Source organism: Scyliorhinus torazame, chromosome 6, assembly GCF_047496885.1.
Source record: "Scyliorhinus torazame isolate Kashiwa2021f chromosome 6, sScyTor2.1, whole genome shotgun sequence".
Taxonomy (NCBI): Eukaryota; Metazoa; Chordata; class Chondrichthyes; order Carcharhiniformes; family Scyliorhinidae; genus Scyliorhinus; species Scyliorhinus torazame.
In genome coordinates, this window is record NC_092712.1 from 224,031,211 (window position 1) to 224,058,585 (window position 27,375).

The window sequence follows — 27,375 nt, forward strand, 5'->3', positions numbered from 1 at the left end:
TTCTGCATTACAAGCCAGCTGTTTAGCCCACCACAGAATTTTGATAATCTCAGGGACTACCCCGTGATCACTTGAACTCCAATCTGAAAACCTGTGCCAGGTCATGAAAACTCAACTTTCAAATAAATAAGGGGACATGTTGTAGCTTAAAAAAAAGTCTTCAATTTACAATATATATCTTCTTTGATAATCACTTTATGGTATCAGCCTTCAACCTCACCAACCACAGGGTTATGTGTTCCCACTGTAAAGACCTGTATACATATCAAGACTGACACTCAAGTGCAGTACTACTGTACTGTTGAAGCTGCCATCTTTCAGATCAGACGTTAAGCCAAGGCTCCAAGACCCCCTCTTGTAGTTGCAAAATGTCTAATAGCATCATTTGAAGAGCAGGGTAGCTCTTCCAGGTATCTGCATATTATTTAACCTCCAAACAATGCTCACTCAAAGTCGAGCAACTAAGCTACTTTACATGTGTGGCTGCACAAAATAAATTAAAGAGGCTGCCCATTTAAACAAATCCAAACACACTCCAAAACAAAAGGGCACTTTGCCCTCAGCCAACATTGTCAACAGGAAACCTGGTCATTTATCCCAACATTTGTGGGACCTTTCTATGCAGAAATTTTCTGCAACATTTCCATACATTACAATAGTGAGTATATTTTTGAAGTAGCTAATAAAAGCAAAACACCGCGGATGCTGGAAATCGGAAATAAAAACAGAAAATGATGGATGAACTCAGTAGGTCTGGCAGCATCTGTGGGGAGAGAAACAGTTAACATATGAGTCCATATGACTGCTACAGAGCTGGGTGGAGGACGTGGGGAAGAACGGAAGGACAGGAATAGGCCAGGGCAAAGGAGATTGACAAAGGTGTCATGGACAAAAGACTAAAGTCATGATTTGGAGATTCCGGCGTTGGACTAGGGTGGGCACAGTAAGAAGTCTTACAAAACCAGGTTAAAGTCCAAAAGGTTTATTTGGAATCACTAGCTTTCAGTGCGTAGCTCCTTCATCAGGTGAGCCACCTGTTGAAGGAGCTGCGCTCAGAAAGCTAGTGATTCTAAATAAACCTATTGGACTTTAACCTGGTGTTGTAAGACTTCTTACTATAAGACAAAAGGGCATGTTAATGGTGCCATTGAGGACTGCGAATAGTCGCAAAAGGTAAGACAGAAGAATGTGCTAATAGAAGAACAAAGGTCAGAGCTCAGTAGGAGCAAAACTGAACCGGGAGGGGGGGGGGGCAAGAGAGAACAAGTGATCATGTGGGCAGGTGTGGGTGTTGTGTTAGGATAAGCCAAGGGGAGCGCAATAAACAAACAAAGGTGGGGGCTCAATTGTTGTTGAACTCCATGTTGAGCCCAGAAGATTTCAAATGAGAACATGCTGTTCAGTTGAAATGGCAAGTGACTGGAATGTTGGGGTCATGTCCAGAGGTGATGTGACAAGTGCTTTGTAAATGCAAGTTCTTTCAATGCATAAATTACAGTATTACCTATTTTTACATCAGCTTTTTGTGGATTAACAAGACTGCTACAGAAAGAGATGATAGATTTATGCAGAAAATATCAGAAATTGGGAACATTAGATTATGAAGCTGCAGAAACTATTGGTCAACACAAATGCAAATAAGTCTAAAAAAAAATTATTCAGTGATGTATCATGGTATAATTTAGCTATTTCAGAGAAACAGTAGTTGCAATACAAAGTATTTTATTCAATGGTTTACGTACCTCAGGTTTCAACAATAATTCACAGAACTTTAACTGCAAACTCGAATGAATTGAAATGTTTCCCAGCTAGTGCGAAAGGGTGATGAACCTACTCAAAACTTTAGAAATGTGTTTTGATTAAGGTATTCAGCAAATACAACATTGGGGGTCACACTTGAATGGTTAGCAACTATCCTATAGAACATTTGGTCAACCTCTGTTACACAAGCACATACCCCTGAGGCCTTCAAAACATTCAAGGGGATTCAATTTTAAATGATGGCACAGCCAATCAAAGCTAGAAAAACAAATTACAGGACCAAAAGGTTAAAATAACATTTCCGTTGCCGATAGTGATGAATCAACAAAGGAAACAGGCAAACATTAATCAAGTGAAGCAGAATTTTCCAATTTAATTTTAGGTGGGAGGAGGAGAGAAAGTCGACTAATTACAAAAATAGTGGCAGCACAACACATTAAAAAAAATAGATGCTTTTATATGTAGCCTTTCACATGTACCCCCGCCAATCAATGCTGCTTATAAATTACATTGCAATTTCCATTCAAGACATCAGCTTCATACTGCTAATATTATACCATTAACTCCCATTGTGTGGTCTTCTCTTCCCGTCACCCAGCTGACCCCCACTCCGACTCAAGATGATTTGGTGTCACAGAGATGGAGTGGAGGGGCAAGAAATAATGGAATTGTTCACCGAAACATATCCTTCAAACATTCATCTTGCAAAGTCTGGTCCTCAGCCTCCAAAAACAAATTGAGGCTAATCCTTCTTTTCCAAGCCGATACACTTTTCTTGCTGCATCATACAGCGGCGAACAATGCTGTCAAAGCTTCCCAGGTAAAACAGAGCAATTGTGCGGAAAAGGCCCATAGTAACAATCTAGAAAAAAAATACATCCATCATTTAGTCAATGCTGAAAGGAACAGAAAGGTTGGTTAATACAAGGCAATACGTGAAGAATTCAATTTCATCCCCTTAAATTAAACTCTTGGTTGCAGTCACATTACACTGAATGGTCTGCAACATTACATCTGCATCCATTTGACTATTAGCACTCTTCAATTGTTTATTAAAAAGGTTCAGTTTCCCAGGAAGATTCTTAAGCCAAACATTAAAAATACCATTCAAACTGAAGGACAAAAATGTAAAAGAGGCACACTGCCTGTAAATTAGCCAAAGTTAATTTGCCAGCATACAGATCAAGAACTGGAATGAGATATAAACTGCTGATTAAGTGAAGGAGAACACTGCTACAGCGGATGTTCAGTTTTGAAAATACTAACTGAGATCAATAGATTTTGGACACCAAGAGCGTTAAAAGATATGGGGATAGGACAGGAAAGTGGAACTTACGTCGAGGTTTAGCTGCAATCGTATTGGATGACAGAGCAGGTCATATGGACTATTTCTGTTCTATTTCTTATGCCCTTGTGCTATAATTGGATCACATGGCACCTTCATCTCAAAAGATGGAAATCAGCTGTCAATAGCCAGCTCCCTTACCCTTACCATTGGGGAAGTAGCTGGAAGGAGCACTAAATTAGGTTCAGGATACACACCCTTCACCATCACCACAGGCACCGGGACAACCCCTGGGAAAAGTGCCTAAATAAAGTAAAATTGCCATAATTCCAGATGGCCAGAGGCTGCTTTCCCCTTTGTGTGTGTGTGTGTGTGTGTGTGTGTGTGTGTGTGTGGGGGGGGGGGGGGGGGGGACCACAAAATTATCGACTCCATAATTATGACAGAGGCTCAGTTTTAATAAATTGCTTTCTATTTCCATTTAGGATTGTCTCAAGGGATCACTGGTATAGGAGGCCCTTGGCCTTGCATTCATAATCTGTCAACATCTTGGTTTTTTTTCCAATTAAGGGGCAACTTTAGCATGGCCAATCCACCTACCCTGCACATCGGGGCTGTGGGGGTGAAACCCACGCAGACAAGGAGAGAATGTACAAACTCCACATGGACAGTGACCAGGCGCCTGGATTGACCCCAGGTCCTCGGCGCAATGAGGCAGCAGTGCTAACCACTGTACCAATGTGCCACCCATCTGTAAACATCTTCAAAACAGTTTGGGAATAGTGGTTCATCTCAAAATGAACGCATCCCAACCAGCCAGAATAACAACATAAGTTCACACAGATGATGTCCCTTTAAAATATTTGAATCGTAACTATCTTTGCAATCTTCCTCAGCCATTTTAAAATGGTTTCCAAATGTACAGTCGTATGCTGTGCAACCTTCCATCAAACTAAAGCAGATCATAAATAATAAAATATCTCCAACAGAGGCAAAGGTATGGCAGGTTCGGAACATAGTAAGCAGAGGACACAAATGTAAGTGCTTTTTAAAATTGTTCATGGGATGCAGGTATCACAGGCTAGGCCAGCAGTCATTGCTCATCCCCAATTGCCCTCGAGAAGATAGTGGTGAGCTGTCTTCTTGAAGCGCTGTAGTCCATGTGCTGTAGGTATACCAGTGTTGACAGGAAAGCAGTTGTAGGATTTTGACCCAATAAAAGGAACAGCGCTGGCTCAGAGAGGAACTGCAGGTAGTGATGTTCCAATGCATCCGCTGCCCTTGACCTTTGGGTGGTAGAGGTCTTGGGTTTGCAAGGGGCTGTCGAAGGAACCATGGAGAGTTGCTGCAGTGTAACCTGTAGATGATACATACTGCTGCCACAGTGTGTTGGTGGTGGTGGGGGAAGTGAATGTTTAAGGTGGTGGGTTGGGGGTCAATTGCGAAAACTGCTTGGTCCTGGAAGTGTTTTTGTAGCTGCACTTATCCTATCACACTCCTGACGTCTGCCTTGTAAATGGTGGACAGACTTTAGAAAGTCAGGTGCGTTATTTGCTGCAGAATTTCCTGCCTCTAAGCTGCACTTGTAGCCATAGTATTTATATGTAAAGTTTCTGATCAATGGTAACCCTCAGGGGATAGTGGGGGATTCAGTGATCATATCACTGCATGTCATGGGGAGATGGTTAGATTCTCTCTTGCTGGAGATAATCATTGCTGGCACTTGCCATTTGTCAGTCGAAGGTTGAATGTTGTCCAAGTTCTGCTGCATATGGACCAGGACCGTTTCTTTATCCGAGGAGTCATAAATAGTTCTGAACATTTATGGATTCCTCAGTGAACATCCTCACATCTAACCTGATGATGGAAGGAAGGTCACTGATGAAGCAGCTGAAGATGGCTGGGCTAGGGCATTCCTGAGGAACTCCTGCAGTGGTTTCATGGGACTGAGGTGATTGGCCTCCAACAGCCACCTTCCTTTGTACCAAGTATGACTCCAACCAGTGTAGAGCTTTCTCACCTTCCCATCAACACCAGTTTTGCTGGGGCTCCATGAAGCGACATTCAGTCAAATGCTATATTAATGTTGACTGAAATCACTCTCACTAAGTTCAGATCGTTCACCCATATTTGGACCAAGGCTGTAATGAAGTCATGAGCCGAGTGGCCCTGGCAAAACCCAAACTGAGCAAGTGGGCAGTTTAATGATGTGTGCGTTGCTTGCTAGCAGTCAACGGGCCCTTCCATCACCTTGTGGATGATCTGGAGTAGACGGATACTGTGGTAATTGGCCAGGTTAGGTTTGTCCAGATTTTTCTGGACATGACATACTTTGGCAGATGCCCGTGCTGTAGCTGTACTAAACAGCTTGGCCAGGGTCTCGGCTAACTCTGGAGCACAATAAGTCTTCAGTTTTGTTGCCGCAATGTTGTCAGGACCCAAAACATTTGCAGTATTCAATGGTGTGTTTATTTGTAGTGAATCAAATTGGCTGAAGACTGGCATGCAATGCTGGGGAGGGACCTCAGGTGGAAGCAGAGATAGATCATCCACTCAGCATTTATGGCTGAAGATGGTGGCAAATGCCTTATTTTTTGCACTGAAATGCTGGGTTCCACCATCAATTGAGGGTATTTGTGGAGTCACATCCTTCAGTTTGTTGTTTAATTCTCCACCACAATTCATAGCAGGACTGTAGAGCTTACATCTAATCTGTTGGTGGTTAGATAGCTTAGCACTTATCAAATGTTGCTTTGGCTGTTTGGCAGGCAAGCAGCCCGAAACTTCATCGAGATTGACACCTCATTTTTACATATGCCTAGGGCTGCCTCTGGCATGCCCTCGTGCACTTTTCATTGAACCAGGGTTGATCCACTGGCTTGATGGTAACGGTAGAGTGGGGGATATACCAGGCCATGAGATTACATATTGCGGTGGAGCAAGGGCGGCATGTGGCACAGTGGATAGCACTGGGACTGCGGCGCTGAGGACCCGGGCTCGAACCCGGCCCTGGGTCACTGTCTGTGTGGAGTTTGCACATTCTCCCCGTGTTTGCGTGGGTTTCACCCCCACAACCCAAAGATGTGCAGGTTAGGTGGATTGGCCACGCTAAATTGCCCCTTAATTGGAAAAAAATAATTGGGTACTCTAACTTTATAATTTTAAAAAAAAAATTGCGGTGGAGTAAAATTATACTGCTGCTGATGGTCCACAACCTGCATGGATGGCCAGATTAGAGTTGCTAGACCTGTTCAAAGCGCAGTGGTAGTGCCACACAGAAGGTATACTCATTGTGATGACAGGACGTTGTCTCCATAAGGGGTGTGCAGTGACCACTCCTATCAATGGGGTAATGGACAGATGAATCTGCAACAAGGTAGATTGGTGAGGATGATGTCAAACAGGTTTCACCCTCTATTGGTTCCCTCACCATGTGCCGAAGAGCCAGTTTACCAGCTATGTCCTTCGGGATATGACCAGCTCAGGGGCAGCTTGGTGGCGCAGTCGTTAGCACTACAGCCTCACGGTGCAGAGAACAAAGAACAAACAAAGAAAAGTACAGCACAGGAACAGGCCCGTCGGCCCTCCAAGCCTGTGCCGAACATGCTGCCTGTCTAAACTAAAATCTTCTGCACCTCTGGAGTCCGTATCCCTCTATTCATGTTTTTGTCAAGATGCCCCTTAAACGTCACTATCATCCCTGCTTCCACCACCTCCTCCGGCAACAAGTTCCAGGCACCCACTGCCCTCTGTGTAAAAAACTTGCTTCATACATCTCCTCCAAACCTTGCCCCTCGTAGCTTAAACCTATGCCCCCTAGTAATTGATCCCTCTACCCTGGGAAAAAAACTCTAACTATGCCCCATATAATTTTGTAGACCTCAATCAGAAAAGCACCCTTCCATTGCTACTCTCTGCCTTCTATGACCTAGCCAGTTCTGTATCCATCTTGCCAGCTCACCCCTGATCCCATGTGACTTCACCTTTTGTATGGGGTCGATCACGGCCATGGGTCACTGACCGAGTGGAGTTTGCACAAACTCCCAGTGTCTGCGCAGGTCTCACCCCCACAATCCAAGATGGGCAGGGGGGGTGGATTGGTCACATAAATTGCCCCTCAATTGGAAAAAAAAAAAGGATACGCCCAGCTCAGTCAGTAGTGGTGCTACCGTGCCACCACTCTTGATGATGAACATTGAAGTCCCCCACCCAGAATACATTCTGTGTCCTTGCTGCCCTTAGTGCTTTCTCTAAGTGGTGTTTTACATGGAGGGGTTTCATTAGCTGAGCTGGGAGGGCAGCAAGGTATTAATCAGCAGAAAGTTTTCTTGCCCACATTTACCAGGAGAGTTTACGGGGCCTGGAGTCAATTTTGAGGATTCTCTAACTGTATAGTATTGTGCCACCACCTCTAGTAAATTTGATTATGGTGTAGGACAGGATATATCCGTAGTTATAGGCCAGGACATAGAAACTCCAAAGCATATTACGGAGTTCACCTGATCTATAAAACTTTTTTGTTGAATTTGGCTAGGATGAGCACAAGAGCCTTTCCTTCAGGTGTGATTCATCAGTCTTCCCAGACATTTTAATTAAAACAAGGTTTATTCTAAGAACTTAGTTAACATTTATATAAACACACAGCAAGATTTTTTATCAATTACAAACAGAAAGACACCATCTGGCTACAGTAATCTATGCATAACACTTAACAAATCCCCCCTTAACTGTTCCAATTTAAAAACAAGATCCACTAAACCAAAAACCCCTATTCAAAAGGCATGGCCCAGCACACTGTATTCTCACTTGACTAAGACTGTCTTGGTCCCTGTGATTCTGATCCAGTTTTCACCCAGCAGATTGAAATTGCAATTATATCTCCAAAACCACCACCAAGGTGATTTTTTTTACTAGAACAGATATTTAAAATGAAATGAGAGAGAGACAGGCCAAAACACTTCTTTCTCTTTTTTCGGTAGTCCACAGCAGTCAAAAACTTTAAGTGAAACCAAAAACCTCAGCCACAGCCCAGCCCCACCCACACAATGACATCACCGAAGCCATGTGATAAGGCAAACACCTTTCTTAAAAGGGACACTCGCATGACACCATGAAGGGCAATGGTGAGGTCTGGGACATTTGCTCGAGTATGGTTTGGTAAACACGTTGTTGAACTAGTCTGTGGGACAGCTCTCCCAACTTGGGCACAAGCCCCCAGAGGTCAGTAAGGACAACTTTACAAGGTCATAGGGATGGATTTGCCATTGTTATTTCTAGTGCCTAGGTTGATGCCAGGTGGTCCTCCGGTTTCATTCCTTTTTGACTCTGTGGTGGTTTGATAGAATGGAGTGGCCACTTAAGAGCACATTGACGAGTCAACCACAAGGCTGTGGGCCTGCCGGACCAGGTAAAGATGGCATTTGTGAATCAAGTGGGTAGAGATGACACATTATTGAGACTAGTCTTTTCATCCCAGATATATCAATTGAAATTGAATTCCACCAACTGCCATGGTTGTTCTGAGCCTCTGGATTACTAGTCCTGTTACTTTACCACTACGCCACTGCCTTGCTCTGCTGTATAATGTTGTGGTACCAAGTACTCTATCTTTCTTACCAAAGATAATAACAAACTCAATAACTCGGAGGTGGAAGAAGCTCAAACACGAGACACAGAAGCTTTACCAATGAGTTATCCAGAATCGAAAATGGAGCTCCGTTCTCTCTACACAGATGCTGTCAGACCTGCTGAGATTGTCCAGCAGTTTCTGTTTTTCTTCCAGATTTCAGCATCCGCAGTAACTGGTTTTTATTTTAGATCTTCAACCCCTTGGGTCATACCAAAAAAAAAAAATGAATCCTAAGCCATGGCCAAAAGATTGAGCAGGTATTCGTGCATGGCTGTTCTCTTTTAATATAAATTTAGGGTATAAATGTATACTCGCTGGAAGTTTAGAAGAACGAGGGGGAGATATGATTGAGGTATATAAAATACTAAAAGGGATTGATAAAGTAAACGTAGACCAAATGTTACCCCTTGTGGGAAAATGTTATCCCTTGTGGGAAAATCACAGATATTAGGTTGAAAGGCGGTAGATTTTTAAAAAGTAAAAGTACCCAATTATTATTTTCCCCATTCGGGTCAATTTAGTGTGGCCAGTTCACCTACCCTGCACATCTTTGGGTTGCGAGGGTGAGAACCATGGAGACACGGCGAGAATGTGAAACTCCACACAGACAATGACCCAAGGCTGGGATTGAACCCGGGTCCTCAGCGCCGTGAAACAGCAGTGCTAACCACTGCACCACTGCCGCCCAGAGGCGGTAGATTTAAAACTGACATGAGGAGGAACTAGCTTTCACAGTGAGTGGTGAATTTGTGGAACTTGCTGTCCCATAGTGCAGTGGAGCCTGAATCATTAAAGATTCCAAGAGATAGATAGATATACTTCTGATTAAAACAAACGGGTTAAAGGCATATGGGGAATAGGTAGAGGGGTTAAAGGCATATGGGGAATAGGTAGAGAGGTGGATTTGAGACGAGGAAGAGATCAGTCACAATCTGATTAAATGGCGGAGCAGGCTTGGAGAGCTAAATTGCCTACTTCTGCTCCTAATTCCTATGTTCAGCATTACATTCATTTTTTAGGACAAAGCTTTGAGAAAGAGTCATCCAGACATACATACATAGAATATAGTGCAGAAGCAGAAGGAGGCCCTTCGGCCCATCGCGTCTGCATCGACCTAGTTAAACCCTCATTTTCACCCTATCCCCATAACCCAATAACCCCTCCTAACCTTTTTGGACACTAAAGGCAATTTATAATGGCCAACGGGCAGCACGGTGGCGCAGTGGGTTAGCCCTGCAGCCTCACGGCGCCGAGGTCCCAGGTTCGATCCCGGCTCTGGGTCACTGTCCGCGTGGAGTTTGCACATTCTCCCCGTGTTTGCGTGGGTTTCGCCCCCACAACCCAAAGATGTGCAGGCTAGGTGGATTGGCCACGCTAAATTGCCCCTTAATTGGAAAAAATTAATTGGGAACACTCTATTTTTTTTAATTTAAATTATCATGGCCAAACCACCTAACCTGCACGTCTTTAGACTGTGGGAGGAAACCGGAGCACCTGGAGGAAACCCACACAGACAGGGCAGAACATGCAGACTCCGCACAGACAGTGACCCAGCGGGGAATCGAACCTGGGACCCTGGCGCTGTGAAGCCACAGCGCTATCCACTTGTGCTACCCGTAAACAGATGCGAAACATTAGCTCCTTTTTCTCTCCACAGATGCTGTCAGACCTGCTGAGATTGTCCAGTATTTTCTGTTTTTGTTTCAGATTCCAGCATCTGCAGTAATTTGCTATTATCACCATCGAAATTATTTCTCTCTCCAAAGATACCGACAGACCTGAGCATTATCAGAATTTTCTATTTTTAATTTCAGATTTCCAAATTCTATACATTTTTTGCTCTTGCTTTTAAGCATATAGGAATATTGTCCTTCATGCCTTTTCTCAAGCTGTTCTGACTTCACTCCCGTAGGAATACTTACAAAAAAGAACTTTTTGTAAATTGAAGCACTTGGGACTATGCTAAAACCGTGCTCTATAACTGCAAGCTGTTCTTATTGCTGTTTAAATTAATCTAATGGTATCACAGCAAAATATTGATAAAAGTGAACCTAATAGAATGAGAAGGCAATGTCAGGAAATAATGTGCAAAAGCTTTTGATTGGTATACTTAATTTTGCAATGAGTTTCGTTTAAACTAAGGGAAATTAGGAAAATAAAATTTCATGACAAAAATGTTTCTTTTATATAGATTACTTCAGATAGTATAAACATGGTGTTGAAATAGTGAAGTAACAGAAGCAGGAACAATCTATTGCTAGCCAAGACCTGAATATTAGAGAGGAGAAGCAATCAAGATGCAGTGAAATTGCAGAAGAGTGATGGAGTCATTAAAGGCAGTGTGTGGTGTACAGATGATAAGACAAGCAAGGATTTCACAATGCTCAAATGGAATTTGAGGCACCAGCGTTAAATCAACCTACAATTCCAAGTTACCTAACTTTCCTTTTGATGCTTTACTAGAGAGGAAGACAAGGGAACACATGACAGACCACACAATACCTCATTTTCGTGAACTCTGAAAGGTGTGCAAAAAACGAAATTGAGGCACACAAAAACAGCTAGATTTCAGAAAAATTGCTCAAGATTGCACCTATGATCAAATTTGGAGAAAAAAAAAAGAGGTATAAACTGATAATAACACTTTCAGAATCTGGATATTTAAAATGCAAAAAGGTTAAAACAAAGCATGTCACTCACCACCAGTTCTTAGAAAGGTGAAAATAGAAGTCTATTCACAAATATGTACATACCTGCTGAAGACCCTCAGTAATAGTGGTGACAGGCGACATACCACAGGTGAGCAATGATAGCATATAACCATCTGAACCAACTGAGCTGTTAAAGTTCCCTTGCTAGTTCAAAGGAGGGGCAAGAGGGGAAAAAGAGGTTTACAATTTTAACATTTAGTGATAAGACATATTTTCAACAATAAGATAATTATACTTAGTACTTTGCCCAAACAGTACAATCACAATTATTATTTATTTTTTAAAAAAGAAATATTTTTATTAAGGTTTTTTAACAACACAATTTTTTCCCCTTACAAACAATAACCCCCCCCCCCCCCCCCCCCACCGTAACAAAATAACGAAAATTCTCCCTGAGCAAGATATATACAAGGCAAGATGGTATATTTACATAGCTTTATACACTGGCTCTTGGCCGCGCGTACCGTTTCCCCCCACCCTCCATGCTATCTCCCGCTCGTCCATCCCCTCAGACAATCTCTCGTTTCCCCCCCCCCCCCCCCAGGGTTGCTGCTGCTGCTGATCGACCTTCTTCCAACGCTCCGCGAGATAATCTAGGAACGGTTGCCACCGCCTGTAAAACCCCTGTGCAGACCCTCTCAAAGCAAACTTAATTCTCTCCAATTGTCATTAATCCAGGCCTCCAGGCTAGGGGGCTTCGCCTCCTTCCACAATAGCAAGACCCTTCGCCGGGCTACTAGGGACGCAAAGGCCAGAATTCCGGCCTCTTTCACCTCCTGCACTCCCGGCTCATCCACTACTCCAAATATTGCTAGCCCCCAGCTTGGCTTGACCCGGACTTTCACCACCTGGGATATTACTCCCGCCACTCCTCTCCAGAACCCCTCCAATGCCGGGCATGACCAAAACATATGGACATGGTTCACCGGGCTCCCTGAACATCTTTCACATCTATCCTCTACCCCAAAGAACCTACTCAGCCTCGCCCTCGTCAAATGCGCTCTGTGAACCACCTTAAATTGTATCAGACTGAGCCTGGCACACGAGGAAGAGGTATTAACCCTACCCAAGGCGTCGGCCCATAGCCCTTCCTCAATCTCCTCCCCCAGCTCCTCCTCCCATTTACCTTTCAGTTCTTCTACTAGCGCTTCCCCCTCTTCTTTCATCTCTTGGTATATTTCCGATACCTTGCCCTCCCCGACCCATACCCCCGAGATCACCCTATCTTGAACTTCTTGTGCCGGGAGCAACGGAAATTCCCTCACCTGTCGCCTCACAGAAGCCCTCACCTGCATATATCCAAATGCATTTCCCGGGTGTAACTCAAATTTCTCCTCCAGTGCCCCTAGACTCGCAAATGTCCCGTCAATGAATAGGTCCCCCATTCTTCTTATCCCCGCCCGATGCCAGCCTTGGAACACCCCGTCCATCTTCCCCGGGACAAACCGGTGGTTACCCCTGATCGGGAACCACACCGATGCTCCCATTGCACCCCTGTGTCTTCTCCACTGGCCCCAGATCTTTAATGTTGCCGCCACCACCGGGCTTGTGGTGTATTTTGTCGGCGAGAGCGGCAGCGGTGCCGTTACCAACGCCCCCAGGCTCCTTCCTTTACAGGACGCCATCTCCATCCTCTTCCATGCCGCCCCCTCTCCCTCCATAACCCACTTACGGATCATCGCCACATTTGCTGCCCAGTAGTAACTCTCTAGGTTTGGCAAAGCCAACCCTCCTCGGTCCCTGCTGCATTCCAAGAACCCTCTCCTAACCCTTGGGGTCTTATTTGCCCACACATATCCCATAATACTCCTACCTACTCTCTTGAAAAAGCCCTTGGTGATCACGATGGGGAGGCACTGAAACACAAACAAAAACCTCGGCAGGGCCACCATTTTGACCGACTGCATCCTACCTGCCAACGAGAGCGGGAGCATGTCCCATCTTTTAAAATCCTCCTCCATTTGCTCCACCACCCTCGTCAAATTCAGTTTATGTAGGGCCCCCCAGCTTCTGGCTATCTGGATCCCCAGATACCGAAAACTCCTCTCCGCCCTCCTCAGCTGCAGGTCCCCTATCCCTCTTTCTTGGTCCCCTGCCTGTAATACAAAAAGCTCACTCTTCTCTACATTAAGCTTGTAGCCCGAAAACTCTCCAAACTCCTTCAGAGTCTGCATGACCTCCACCATCCCCTCCATTGGGTCCGCCACGTATAGCAGCAGGTCATCTGCATATAGCGATACCCGATGCTCCTCTCCCCCTCCATTTCTGAGACTCCCTAAGTGATATGGCCAAGGGTTCGATCACCAATGCAAACAGGGGGGACAGGGGGCACCCAGTCTCGTCCCTCGGTACAGCCGAAAGTACTCTGACCTCCGCCGGTTTGTCACTACGCTCGCCACCGGGGTGCTGTAAAGGAGCTTAACCCATCTAATAAACCCTCCCCCGAACCCAAACCTGCGCAATACCTCCCAGAGGTACTCCCACTCTACTCGGTCAAAGGCTTTTTCCGTGTCCATAGCTGCCACTATCTCCGCCTCTCCCTTCTCCGATGTCATCGTTATCACGTTTAAGAGCCGCCGCACATTGGTATTTAACTGCCTGCCCTTTACGAATCCCGTTTGGTCCTCGTGAATCACCCCCGGGACACAGTCCTCAATCCTAGTGGCCAGTACCTTCGCCAATAGCTTAGCATCCACATTGAGGAGCGAAATCGGCCTGTACGATCCACATTGCAGTGGATCCTTGTCTCGCTTAAGAATCAAGGAGATTGTCACCTCCGACATTGTCTGGGGCAGGGTTCCCTCCTCTCTTGCCTCGTTGAAGGTCCTCACTAGTAGCGGGGCCAGCAGGTCCACATATTTTCTGTAGAATTCCACCGGGAACCTGTCCGGCCCCGGGGCCTTCCCCGCCTGCATGCTCCCCAAACCCTTACTCAACTCCCCCAGCCCAATTGGTGCCCCCAAACCAACCGCCTCCTGCTCCTCCACCCTCGGGAACCCCAGCTGGTCCAGGAATCGCCTAATCCCCCCTTCCCCCCCTGGGGGCTGGGATCTGTACAGCTCTTCATAAAAGTCCTTAAATACCTTATTTATTTTCGTTGCACTTCGAACCGTGGCTCCCCTTCCATCTTTGATTCCCCCTATTTCCCTCGCTGCCGCCCTCTTACGGAGCTGGTGCGCCAGCATCCGACTAGCCTTTTCCCCGTACTCGTAAGTCGCCCCTTGCGCCTTCCTCCACTGTGCCTCCGCCTTGCCCGTGGTCAGCAGGTCAAACTCCGTCTGGAGCCGTCGCCTTTCCCCAAGTAATCTTTCCTCCGGGGCCTCTGCGTATCTCCTGTCCACTTGCAAGATCTCCCACACTAACCTCTCCCTTTCCATTCCCTCTATCTTCTCCCTATGAGCCCTGACTGAGATCAGCTCTCCCCTGATCACCGCCTTCAATGCCTCCCATATCACCTCCACTCGCACCTCCCCATTGTCGTTGGCCTCCAAGTACCTTTCAATACACCCCCTCACCTTCCCACACACCACCTCATCGGCCAGCAGTCCCACATCCAGCCGCCACAGCGGGCGTTGGTCCCTCTCCTCTCCCAACTCCAGTTCCACCCAGACAATCACAATTATTAAACTTCAATATTTATACACAAGACCAAAAGACAGAGGAGCAAAATTAGACCACTCGGCCCATCGAGTCTGCTCCGCCATTCAATCATGGCTGATACTTTTCTCATCTCCATAACCCCTGATCCCCCTATTAATCAAGAACCTACATCTGTCTTAAAGACACTCAGTGATTTGGCCTCCACAGCCTTTTGCGGCCAACTGTTCCACAGATTCACCACCCTCTGGCTGAAGAATGTTTTCATCATCTGTTTTAAAGAATCATCCCTTTAGTCTGAGATTGTGTCCTCTGCTTCTAGTTTTTCCTACAAGTGGAAACATCCTCTCCACATCCACTCTATCCAGGCCTCGCAGTATCCTTTAAGTTTCATTAAAGATTCCCCCTCATCCTTCTAAACTCCAACGACGACAGACCCAGAGTCCTCAACCGTTCCTCATACGACAAGCTCTTCATTCCAGGGATCATTCTGATGAACCTCCTCTGGACCCTTTCCAAGGCCGGCACATCCTTCCTTAGATGCGGGGCCCAAAATTGGTCACAATACTCCAAATGGGGCCCGCCCAGAGCCATATATAGCTTCAGAAGTACATCCCTAGTCGTGTTTTCTAGCCCTCTCGACATGAATGCTAACATTGCATTTACCTTCCTAACTGTCGACTGAACCTGCACATTAACCTTAAATCATGAACAAGGACTCGCAAGTCACTTTGTGCTTCTGATTTCCGAAGCATTTTCCCATTTAGAAAATAGTCTGTGCCTCCATTTCTCCTTCCAAAGTGCATAACCTCACACTTTTCCACATTATATTCCATCTGCCACTTATTTGCCCATTCTCCTAGCCTGTCCAAATCTACAAATCTTTGTATCATCGGCAAACTTAGCAACAGTGCCTTCAGTTCCTTCTTCCAGATCATTAATGTATATTGTGAAAAGTTGTGGTCCCAGTACAGACCCCCAAGGTACACCACTAGTCACCGGCTGCCATCCTGAAAAAGACCCCTGTATTCCCACTCTCTGCCTTCTGTCAGTTAGCCAATCCTCTATCCATGCCAGAATCTTACCCTTAACACCAGGGGCGCTTATTTAACAGTCTCCTATGTGGCACCCTGTCAAAGACCTTCTGGAAATCTAAATAAATCATGTCCACTGGTTCTCCTTTGTCTAACTGCTTTGTTACTCCCTCAAAGAACTCTAACAGATTTGTCAGACATAGCCTCCCCTTGACGAAGCCGTGCTGACTCAGTCCTATTTTATCATGCACTTCCAAGTGCTCTGTGATTTCATCTTTAATAATGTACTCTAAAATCTTACCAATGACCAAAGTCAGGCTAATCGGCCTATAATTTCCCGTCTTTTGCCTCTCTCCCTTCTTAAACAGCGGTGTTACATTAGCCACTTTCCAGTCCTCTGGGAACCTCCCTGCCTCCACTGATTCCTGAAAGATCACCACCAATACCTCCACAATCTCCCCAGCTATCTCTTTTAGAACCCTGGGGTGTAGTCCACCCGGTCCAGGTGATTCATCCACGTTCAGACCCTTCAGTTTCCCCAGAACCTTCTCCTTAGCGATGGCCACTGCACTCACCTCTGCCCCCTGATTCTCCTGAAGTTCTGGCAGCCCACTGGTGTCTTCCACCGTGAAGACTGATGCAGAGTAACTATTCAATTTCACTGCCATTTCTTTGTTTCCTATTTTTACTTCTCCAGCCACATATTCCAGTGATCCAATGTCTCTTTTTGCCCCTCTATTACCTTTTATACATAGAAAAAAAACTCTTCCTATTTTCCTTTATATTACTAGCTAGCACTCATATTTAATCTCCTTCGCCTTATTGCTTTTTTAGTTGTCCTCTGCTCGCTTTTAAAGGCTTCCCAATCCTGTGGCTTCCCACTAATCCTCGCCACTTTGTATGCTTTTTCTTTAGCTTTTATGCTGTCCTGAATATCCCTCGTCAGCCATGAATGCCTTGTCCTCCCCTTAGCATTTTTCTCTTCCTTGGGATGAATTTCTGTTGTGCCTCCTGAATAACCCCCAAAAACTCCTGCCATTGCTGTTCCACTGTCTTCCCTGTTGGGCTCCTTTTCCAATCAACTCTGGCCAGCTCCTCCCTCATGTCTTTGTAGTTACCCTTATTTAATTGGAATACCATTAAATCCGATTCCAGTTTCTCCCTCTCAAACTGCAGGGTAAATTCTATCATATTGTGGTCACTGCTCCCTAAGGGTTCCTTCACCTTAAATTCCCTAATCAAGTCTGCCTCATTACACATCACCAAATCCAGAATTGCCTGTTCCCTAGTCTGTCACAAGCTGCTCCAAACAGACATCTTAGACATTCCACAAATTCCTTTTCCAAAGTTTTGAACATGATTCTGTTAGAAACATTCCATCAGGTATGACCTATCTTCTACAAATCCATGCTAGCTCTCTGATCAGCTGAAAACTTTAAAGATGTCAAGAAACTATCCTAAATAATACACTAGTAATTTCCAAACAACATTTGTTCAGTTAACTGGCCTATAATCCCCTGGTTTGTCCCCCTCTGATTTTTTTTTTTTTTTTTTTTTTTTTTATAAATAGCAGGGTGACACTCAATTTCCCAATCTATTGGAATTGTTCTCAAACCGAGAACACTTTGGAAGATTATAGTTAGGGCACCTGGAATGTTCTCACCTACTTCCTTTAAAACCTCTCGTCCTGAAGTCCTGTTTAGTAGCATGCTATTCTTAATTATTGATATTTGGTGTGTCCATGTCTGATCCAATATTCATTCTAGTGAGCTGTCCAGCATGCCACCTTCTTTCTCTACTCTAAATACTGAATTAATAACAGGTCCACTACTTCCATTGACAATATTAGCGTCAGTTTGAGTTTAATTACCTTCCAGACAACCTTCTCTTTCCTAATATAATTGTAAATATTTTGTGACGTTGCTATTCCTTGAAAGATCTTTTTTACATACTCTCTACCATATTTTGTCACCTCTTACTGTTCTTTTCTCGTTGTTATTTATCAGGATCTGATATAATTTACATTTGTGTATGCTTTTCTTGTAGTTTTAACTGTTTCTCCATGCCTTTTTTTGCCCTTAGAGAAGGCATCACATTCCTTTTGAATACCTGCCATTAATCTTGTGCTATTTTACACATAAATAGATTTGCTAGTTTATGGCAGCCATTCTGTCTGATTGCACAGAAGTCAGCCGTACCCAAATCTAGAAGCTGTTTTCCCTACTTGGCTGGAGGGGATTGGCCAGAGGAGTTGGCCTCCACTTACCACCCAAGGCAAAGTTTTAAAAACTGGCATGTGGAGCTTTTGAGGTGGGGAGCATTGTGGCCGATCCAGGGGGTAGGTATTTGATTGTCAGTGGGAAGCTGCAGGGATGCCGGTGGCCCTGGTGAATGTGTATTCTCTGAATTGGAACGATGTGGACTTTATGAGGGTGGGTATTAGGGGAGATCCTGGAACTGGACATGCATCGGCTAATTATGGGGGATGATTTCAATATAGTCCTGGACCCGAGTCTGGATCTGTTAATTCCTAAGTTCCTGTGGTGTTGGCGGTGGCAAGAGAGTTTAGGGGGTTTATGGGAGGTGGGCCCATGGAGGTTTGGGAGGGCGAAGGAGTTTTCATACTTCTCCCATGTGCGCCCAGATGGATTTTTTTGTGATGGACAAGGCGCTGCCTTGTGGCCGACTCAGAATACTTGGCGATTGTGGTTTCTGACCATGCGCCGCATTGGGTGGATTTGCGGGTGATTCAGGGGAAGGCCCAACGGTCGCAGTGGAGGTTAGATGTGGGGCTGCTGGCAGATGAGGTGGTGTGCGAGAGGGTGAGGGTGGCTATTCGGGGCTATGTGGAGTTAAATTACACGGGGAGGTCACAGCCCCGACACCGTGGGGGGCACTCAGGGCCGTAGTCAGGGGGGAATTTATTTTGATTTGGGTGCACAGGGAAGGTGGAGCGCGAGGAGAGCGCAAGGCTGGCAGAGGAAATTCTGAGGTACTCGGTGGCGCCGGAGGAGGGGCTGTTGAGGAAGAGACAAAGGCTCCAGGTGGAGTTTGGGTTAGTGTCCATGGAGAAGGCAGTTTGCGGAGAGTCAGATGCGCAAAGTACGAGTACAGGGAGAAGGCAAGTTGAATGCTGGCCCACCAGTTGAGGAAGCAGGCAGTGGCGAGGGAGATTGGTAGGGTGAGGGATGAGAGGGGTAAGGTGGTTACGGGCCTGGAAGGGGTGAATGGGGCATTTAAGGCCTTCTATAGGAGGCTCAATGAGTCAGAGCCCCCACATGGGAGGAGGGAATGCGGCAGTTCCTGGATAGGTTGGAGTTCCCCACAGTGGAGGGGGAGAAGGTGCAGGGGCTGGGGGCCCCGATTGGGCTGCGGGAGGTGATGGATGGATGGATGGCATGGGTGCGATGCAGGCAGAAAGGCCCCAAGGCCCGGGAGGATGCAATGTAGTTTTATAAAAAGTTTGGTACGGAGCTGGGGTCACTGCTGGCGAGGATATGAGGCAACAGTGAGGGGGGGGGGGGGGGCGAACTCCCTCCCAACATTATCACAGGCTTCCATCGCCCTGATTTTAAAGAAGGACCCAGAGCAGTGTGGGTCATACCACTCAATATTGCGGCTGAACGTTGATGCTAAGCTGTTGGCGAATATGCTAGCATTGTGAATGGAGGGCTGTGCGCCGGGAGTGATTGGGGAGGACCAGATGGAATTTGTGAAGGGAAGGCAGTTATCAGCAAATGCGCAGAGGCTTCTTAATGTAAGAAGGTAGGAGGTAGAAGTAGCGGTGGCGATGGACGCAGGGAAGGCTTTTGATCGGGTGGAGTGGCATACTTGAAGGTGTTGGATTGGTTCGGGTTCGTGGATTGGGTCCGGCTGCTATATAGAGCATCTGTGGCAAGCGTATGGGGTACTTTGGGCGACATCAGGAAACAAGACAGGGGTGCAACACTCTCCCATTGCTTTCCGACTTGGTGATAGAGCCGTTGGCAATAGCACTTAGGGTGTTGAGGAATTGGAAAGGGATTGAGTGGGAAGGGAGAGGGGGGGTGTGGCAAGCACAAGCTGTCGATATACACGGATGGTTTGTTATTATATATCTCTGACCCGGTGGGCAACATCGGAAGGATTATGGAGATTTGGGGGGAATTTGGCCGGTTTTCAGGGTATAAATTGAACATGGGTAAGAGCGAGGTGTTCCTGATCAATGCGAGAGAGCAAGAAAGCAGGTTAGGGGTGTTGCCTTTCAGGGTGGTGGGGGCGAGCTTCAAGTATTTAGGAATCCAGGTGGTGTGCAGCTGGGCCCAGTTGCATAGTATGAACTTTGCACAATTGGTAGAGGGAATGAGTGCAGATTTTAAGAGGTGGGATGTGTTTCCGCTGTCACTGGGTGGGCGGCGCAGACAGTGAAAATGACGATGCTGCCCAGGCTATTGTTCGTGTTCCAGAACCTCCCTATCTTTGTCCCCAAGTCCTTTTTTAGGAAAGTTAAAGGGATGGTTTTGGGGCTTGTGTGGTTGGGGGAGGCGGAGCGGGCGAGGCGGGTGTTCTTTGTGTGGGAGCTGGCATTGCCAAATTTGATAAATTAGTACTGGGCAGTAAATATTGCGATAGTGAGGAAATGGGCTTTGGAGGAGAGATCAGTTTGGGAGCAGATGGAGGAGTCATCGTGTAGGGGGTTTTGAGGGCACTATTGTTGCCATCTCTTCCATTCTCACTGGCCAGTGTTGGTACCAGCGTTAAGGATGTGGAGTCAATGCAGGCAACATTTAGGATTAAAGGACATGTCGTGGGTGCCGATATGAGACAACCATAGGTTTCTGCCTTCGGGACCGGATCCGAGATTTCGGAGGTGGCGGCAGGTGGTGAATTAAGTATTTTAGGGACTTGTTTATTGGCGACAAATTCGGGGGGCTGTAGGAGTTGGAGGAATTGTAGGAGTTGCCCAAAGGGAATGGCCTTAGGTACCTAGAGGTGGGGGATTTTGAGAGAGAGGTGCTGTCGCCTCCAGTTTCAGGATAAGCTGATGTCGGAGGACAAAATAGGGGAGGGGAGGGTAGGACATATACGAGGAATTGATGGAGATTAAGTGCAAGTGGGAGGAGGAGCTGGGAGGGGAGGTGTTGCAGGTGTGTGCGCGCGCGCATGCGGGGAGGGTGTTGTGAGGTGTTTGTGCTTAGGTTGGACGGCACGGTAGCGCAGTGGTTAGCACTGCTGTCTAAGGCACTGAGGACCCCGGTTCGATCCCAGCCCTGGATCACTATCTGTGTGGAGTTTGCACATTCACCCTGTGCCGCATGGGTTTCACCCCCACAACCCAAAGATGTGCAGGTTAGATGGATTGGCCACGCAAAATTGCCCCTAAATTGGAAAAAAATAATTGGGTACTCTAAATTCATAAAAACAAAAGTGTTGGTACGTGTGAGAGAGAGACCGGAGATGCCGATATTTGGTGTGTCATATGACTCTGGGGGGGGGGGGGGGGGGGAGAGAAAAAAGAGAAGAGGGGGAACATTGAATAAAAATATTTTAAAAGAATTATGTGGGGCAACTGCTAAAATTTACACGTCCCTTAAATTCATCAAGATATTTTTCCCCAATTGATACTTACCACTGCATCTTTTACAATAATTTTTGCCACTTGGTCTGGTTGACATAATCCTGATGTTTCAGAGATTAGTTTGGTTTCCAAAGGCTACAAAACAAAATATTATCAATGTAAATGCTGATTTGCAAGCGCAAGAAAAATACATTAATAGTTATTGAGAAATTAACATGCCAGAAAATATTCTAATACTAATTAATTATTCTTCCATCTCTTCAAATTTTCCATTGGTGTGACTTTGTTTTTAAGCAAATTTATTTGACAATTATCTCAGTTTAGGATGTTTGTAGGATTTACTGAACAAAACCAACTTGGGGACGGTATGTTTCTTAAATGAACGAATTGGAAATCTCAACATTCAATTTCGTTCATTCGGTTCTTTAGGTGTGCAGTTCTTTAGGGTGTGCATTATATATAGGTAGAACCCAAGACGGGTTCTGTTGAATGACACAATCCCATTAAAATATACTGCAAAGTATTTGCAAAATAACTAGATTCCATTTGGGGGACTGTTTTAAAAGTAATCTTACAAATAAACATTTAACTTGATATGCCCTCAAAAAAAAAAAGTGTGGTGCATCCGCGTCTGGAATCTGTATAAGGTAAACAACCTCCTGCTATAGCATTTGAAAATTTAGTGTGTTAGCTCATTATTATTATTATTTTTTTTTATTTTTATTTTTTAAAAGGAGCACTTTACACACCTGCACTTTCCTCAATATCATACTATGGGAATTTTACTAAAAACCTGTTTGGAAAACATGAAGATTTGGAAATATCTTATTTTTATTTTCAAAGAATAATGAAGGAAAATTGGAAGAATCCAAAGCTGTTCTTATAAACTTCCTTGTAGCACTGCATTGGGAAAATTCAGGAAGCAAGTCATCCATTTGCTTAACCACATATGGTGGAGCAGTTATCTAGACGGGGGACGGAGGAAATGTATCAAGGCTTTCTGCCCTCCCATTCCCCCCCCCCCACTACTGCGTATCACTTCATCAACCAACTTTATTTAAAAAGACAGTGGGTGGGATCTTCCGGTTCCATCGGCAGCAGAGGGTGCGAACGAAACCACGTTGACAACGGTGGTACTGGAAGAACCCGCCAGACAATCGCAGACCACCTCCGCTATCACAAAACATGCTGCAGGTGGAGGGGGGAGGGGGAAGGGGGGATTTCAGCCCAGTATATTTTTGAGAGAATCTACCATTTACCTTGCCTTTATTCTCTTCTTGAAAGCCTGGTGTGTCTGTGTCAGGAGGATAGGCAACTGTAATGTAGATATTGTATGGCTTCACCTAGAAATGCAAATAAATTTGGAGAAGATATCTATGAAAAACAAACAACTCTGACAAGCTTCGTATCAAACTCTTTAATGAGCATCTGAACTATGGAAATATTATGTTAGTGAATTATATTGCATTCTTCTCATTGCCAGAACTTGCAGCCTGGAGAAACAAACAAAAAAAAACCTTTGATAAAAGTTATGAATTCACATTCCCAAAGACCCTCATTATCAGTAAAATATTGATCCTTTTATCCATCAGCTTGTTTAGGATTGATGATTACAACTAATGCTGTCCTCCAAGCTAGGCAAGTGGAAAGGAAAAATCAGAGCCGCTGACCCCGAGCTGTGAGATTGTGCAAAGAACAACTGTATCTCATCCCTACTCAGACTTCAACCTGATGCCTACTGGGCTAGTGCGCGGTCAATTCCACCCCCATTTGACGCAGAGAGGAGGGGGTGGGGGGGAAGAGAGAGAGAAAGAGATGGACGGTGAGAGTAAAGCTTCTTCTCAAAGTGTCCAGGACCCCACCATTCTTTCCTTGGTTCTCTGAAAAAATCATCCTACTTGGGTAGGATCCAATCAACACCTGTTACCAGGCAGAATACAGCCTTTTGGCCAATTCATCAGCCACCAGCCAACCAAACAAGGTCCATCCAAACTCTCTGGAGTGCCAAAAAGTCCAGGTTCTGCTGTTCAAAGCTGGCACAGTATATTATCTTGTAACTTTTGAAATCCTCACTACCTCTGCTCGACTTAAAAATATATTTCTCCATTAAAAATAAAGAAATGGGGAATAAGATAATTAACAGGAAGGGCCCTTACGCTACATAATTCTCAAGACATGGCAATGGAAGAAGTATTAATTACCTGGAATTTGCATAAGATTTGAAGGCAAAATCTGGCTCCAACTCCATCTACAAGTTTGCTAATGACATGACCATAGTGGGTGGGGTTTTGAACAACAATGAGTCAGAGTACAGGAAGGAGATAGAGAAGCTAGTGACGTGGTGCAATGACAATAATCTCTCCCTCAATGTCAGCAAAACTAAGGAGCTGGGCATTGACTCCAGGAAGCGAAGTATCGTACATATCTCTGCCTACATCAATCTGCCTGTTACCGGGCAGCACGGTAGCATAGTGGTTAGCACAATTGCTTCACAGCTCCAGGATCCCAGGTTCAATTCCCGGCTTGGGTCACTGTCTGTGCAGAGTCTGCACGCTCTCCCAGTGTGTGCGTGGGCTTCCTCTGGGTGCTCCGGTTTCCTCCCACAGTCGAAAGATGTGCAGGTTAGGTGGATTGGCCATGCTAAATTGCCCTTAGTGTTGAGTGGGGTTACTGGGTTATGGGGATAGGGTGGAGGTGTGGGCTTGGGTAGGGTGCTCTTTCCAAGAGCCGGTGCAAACTAGATGGGCCGAATGGCCTCCTTCTGCACTGTAAATTCTATGATCTATGGATAGTGCCGAGATGGAGATGGTTGACAGCTTCAGATTCCTAGGTGTGTACATCGCCAACCATCTGTCCTGGTCCACCCATGTCCGACACTACAACCAAGAAAGCACAACAGCGCTTATACTTCCTCAGGAAACTAAGGAAATTCAGCACGTCAACATTGACTCTGACTAAAGCTTACAGATGCACCATAGAAAGCATCCCATCTGGCTGCAACATAGCATGGTATGGCAACTGCTTGGTCCAACACCGTAAGAAACTACAGAGAGTCGTGAACACAGCCAAGTCCATCACGCAAAATCGCCTCCCATCCATTGACACTCTCTACATCTCCCACTGCCATGGGAAGGCAGGCAGCATTATCAAAGACCACTCCCACCTGGGTTATTCTCTTCCAATCTCTTCCATCGGGCAGGAGTTACAAAGTTCTAAGAACACACACCAACAGGTTCAAGAACAGCTTCTTCTGCGCTGTTACCAGACTCCTGAATGATCTTATGGACTGAACTAATCTTTTCACACATCTTCTCTACCGAGTAGTACTACACTCAGTATGCTGCACCCGATGCCTATGTCTATGTATTTAAATTGTGTATTATGTATGCCCGATATTTTTTCCTGCATGAACGATCTGTCTGAACTGGACGCAGAACAATATTTTTCACTGTATCTCAGTACACATGACGATAAATCAAATTCAATTCATGTGAACGGTCAGCATTTGCCATCATCACTCCTCTGAATCTGACCTGCAACTTCAGGATTTAGTGCAGGTGTGGATTAAAACAGAAATCCTGTCATTCACTACTCTACCACAGGTGGCACTGTGCTATATTGTATTTAAAAAAAACATGCAGAAGTCTCCCAAGAGAATGCTCACAATAAACTGAAGGGTGTTCGGTTTTATCCCATGTAAAAGACAATTAGGACCACCGATTTCTGGCAAATTACATGATTAAAGTATGACAATGGTGCTGGCAGTGTTTCCAGATGTGTCCAATTTCTCATCTTCAAATTAGGACATAATTGTTTGATATGGAAATTATATAACTGCATGAGAGAATGTAATACTGTGCAAGCATATTTCAGCTGATCAGAATTTTTAAAGAGAATTCAAATTTAGTGCAAAATAAGTAAAATAATATAAATTAAAATAAGCGAATTAATTGAAAATTTAACTATCATAGAATTTACAGTGCAGAAGGAGGCCATTCGGCCCATCGAGTTTGCACCGGCTCTTGGAAAGAGCACCCTACCCAAGGTCAACACCTCCACCCTATCCCCATAACCCAGTAACCCCACCCAACACTAAGGGCAATTTTGGACACTAAGGGCAATTTAGCGTGGCCAATCCACCGAACCTGCACATCTTTGGACTGTGGGAGGAAACCGGAGCACCCGGAGGAAACCCACGCAGACATGGGGAGAACGTGCAGACTCCGCACAGGCAGTGACCCAAGCCGAGAATCGAACCTGGGACCCTGGAGCTGTGAAGCAATTGTGCTAACCACTATGCACCGTGCTGCCCCAAATATACTTGACTGTAAGTTCTAAATTGAGAATGACAATTAAATTTAGAAACTTATGAAATACCAAATGCTTTGACACCTACATGGATTTTTAAAAAAATGTTCAGTAGTATTACATACACCTTTAGAAAATATGGCTTCTCATTCTCATTTGTCTATTACCTTCCTGTGCTATTGATCAATATAAATCGGGAAAACTCGGGCAAATTGTAATTTCCACAGGATCACTTAGTTTTTCAGTGGAGCGCAAACCCATGTAATACAAGTTTATAAACAGAATCTTATCTACCGACTGCAACTTGAAAAAGAAAATGAGCCTTCCGGGTGCGGCTATGCAGAGCTAGGTTGCATGTTCGGCAGCTCCCGCTTGGAACGGACTTTTGGGCTCTTTACAGGGCCCCCAACGGCATTTTTTCAACATTTCCCGGTGTGGGAAGAAGACTGCAACATTCCCCCGACAGTGTCCCCCAGGAATGGTATGTCTCTTGGTTACCAGACCCGTCAGAAACAGTAAAAGATTTGGCTGGAGCTGCAGGAATAGACAAAAGCCTCTTCCAGCATGCAGGCGGGGGAAGGGCAAGCTTAAAGCTGCAACCTGACTTGAGGGCCTTTATTAAAGGTGAATTCTAGCAGCAGAGGGAACAACTGTGAAAAGATCTCACCAAGGCCATTGAAGAAGCGGGGGACGAGGCTTCCGGTGGCGGCCATGGAGGAGTAGGTCGCGCATTCGGCAGCTCCCGTCCGGAACGGACTCTCGGATCTTTTTCAGGAGTTTCCACAGACTTTTTGGGGCAGATTGGTGAAGCGAACACTGCCAAAAGGATTCCCTCTCGAGACTTCCGGTTGCGGCTATGCGGAGCTAAGTCTCACATTCGGCGGCTCCCGCAAAAACGGACTTTTGGGCTCTTTTCAAGGCCCCCAACGGCACTTTTTCGACGTTTCCTGGTGTGGGAAGGAGTTAATAATGGCTCCCCGTCAGTATATGGCTTTAACTAGGAGCGGGGCGACAAAGGTGGTGGTGGACCAGAAGAAGGGAGGGAAGAAGGACAAAATGGCGGCGGGTGGATACCAGGCAGCGTGGAGGCAGTGGGCGGAGGAGCAACAGGAGGGTATCCAGCGCTGCCTCAGAGAGATTAAAATGGACCTGCTAGAACAGATGAAGGCTTCTATTGATAAGCTGCTGGAGACACAGACGGCCCAGGGGGGTGGCGATCAGAGAGGCTCGACAAAAGATCTCTGACAATGAGGACGAGATCTTAGGCCTGACGGTAAAGGTGGAGGCGCACGAGGCACTCCACAGGAAATGGCAGGAGTGGTTCGAGGAGATGGAGAATCGGTCGAGGCGGAAGAATCTGCGGATTCTGGGCCTCTCGGAGGGGCCGGTCGTGGGGGCCTATGTGGTCACCATGTTGAACTCGCTGATGGGAGCGGGGTCCTTCCAGGGGCCCCTGGAGCTGGAAGGGGCCCACAGAGTGTTGGCGAGTAGGC

General features: G+C 45.7%; 1 protein-coding gene across 1 annotated transcript in view; it reads right to left on the reverse strand.

The window, feature by feature from the left end:
• Positions 1 to 1,705: 1,705 nt before the first annotated feature.
• kdsr (3-ketodihydrosphingosine reductase) overlaps positions 1,706 to 27,375 on the reverse strand; it is a 52,777-nt gene continuing 27,107 nt past the window's right edge. The window contains exons 7-10 of the mRNA XM_072509472.1: positions 22,834 to 22,917; positions 21,626 to 21,709; positions 11,429 to 11,530; positions 1,706 to 2,623 (exon numbers count right to left, since the gene is read on the reverse strand). Coding sequence (XP_072365573.1) covers positions 2,504 to 2,623; positions 11,429 to 11,530; positions 21,626 to 21,709; positions 22,834 to 22,917 — 390 coding nt within the window. The 3' untranslated portion in view covers positions 1,706 to 2,503. The remainder of the gene's footprint in view (positions 2,624 to 11,428; positions 11,531 to 21,625; positions 21,710 to 22,833; positions 22,918 to 27,375) is intronic.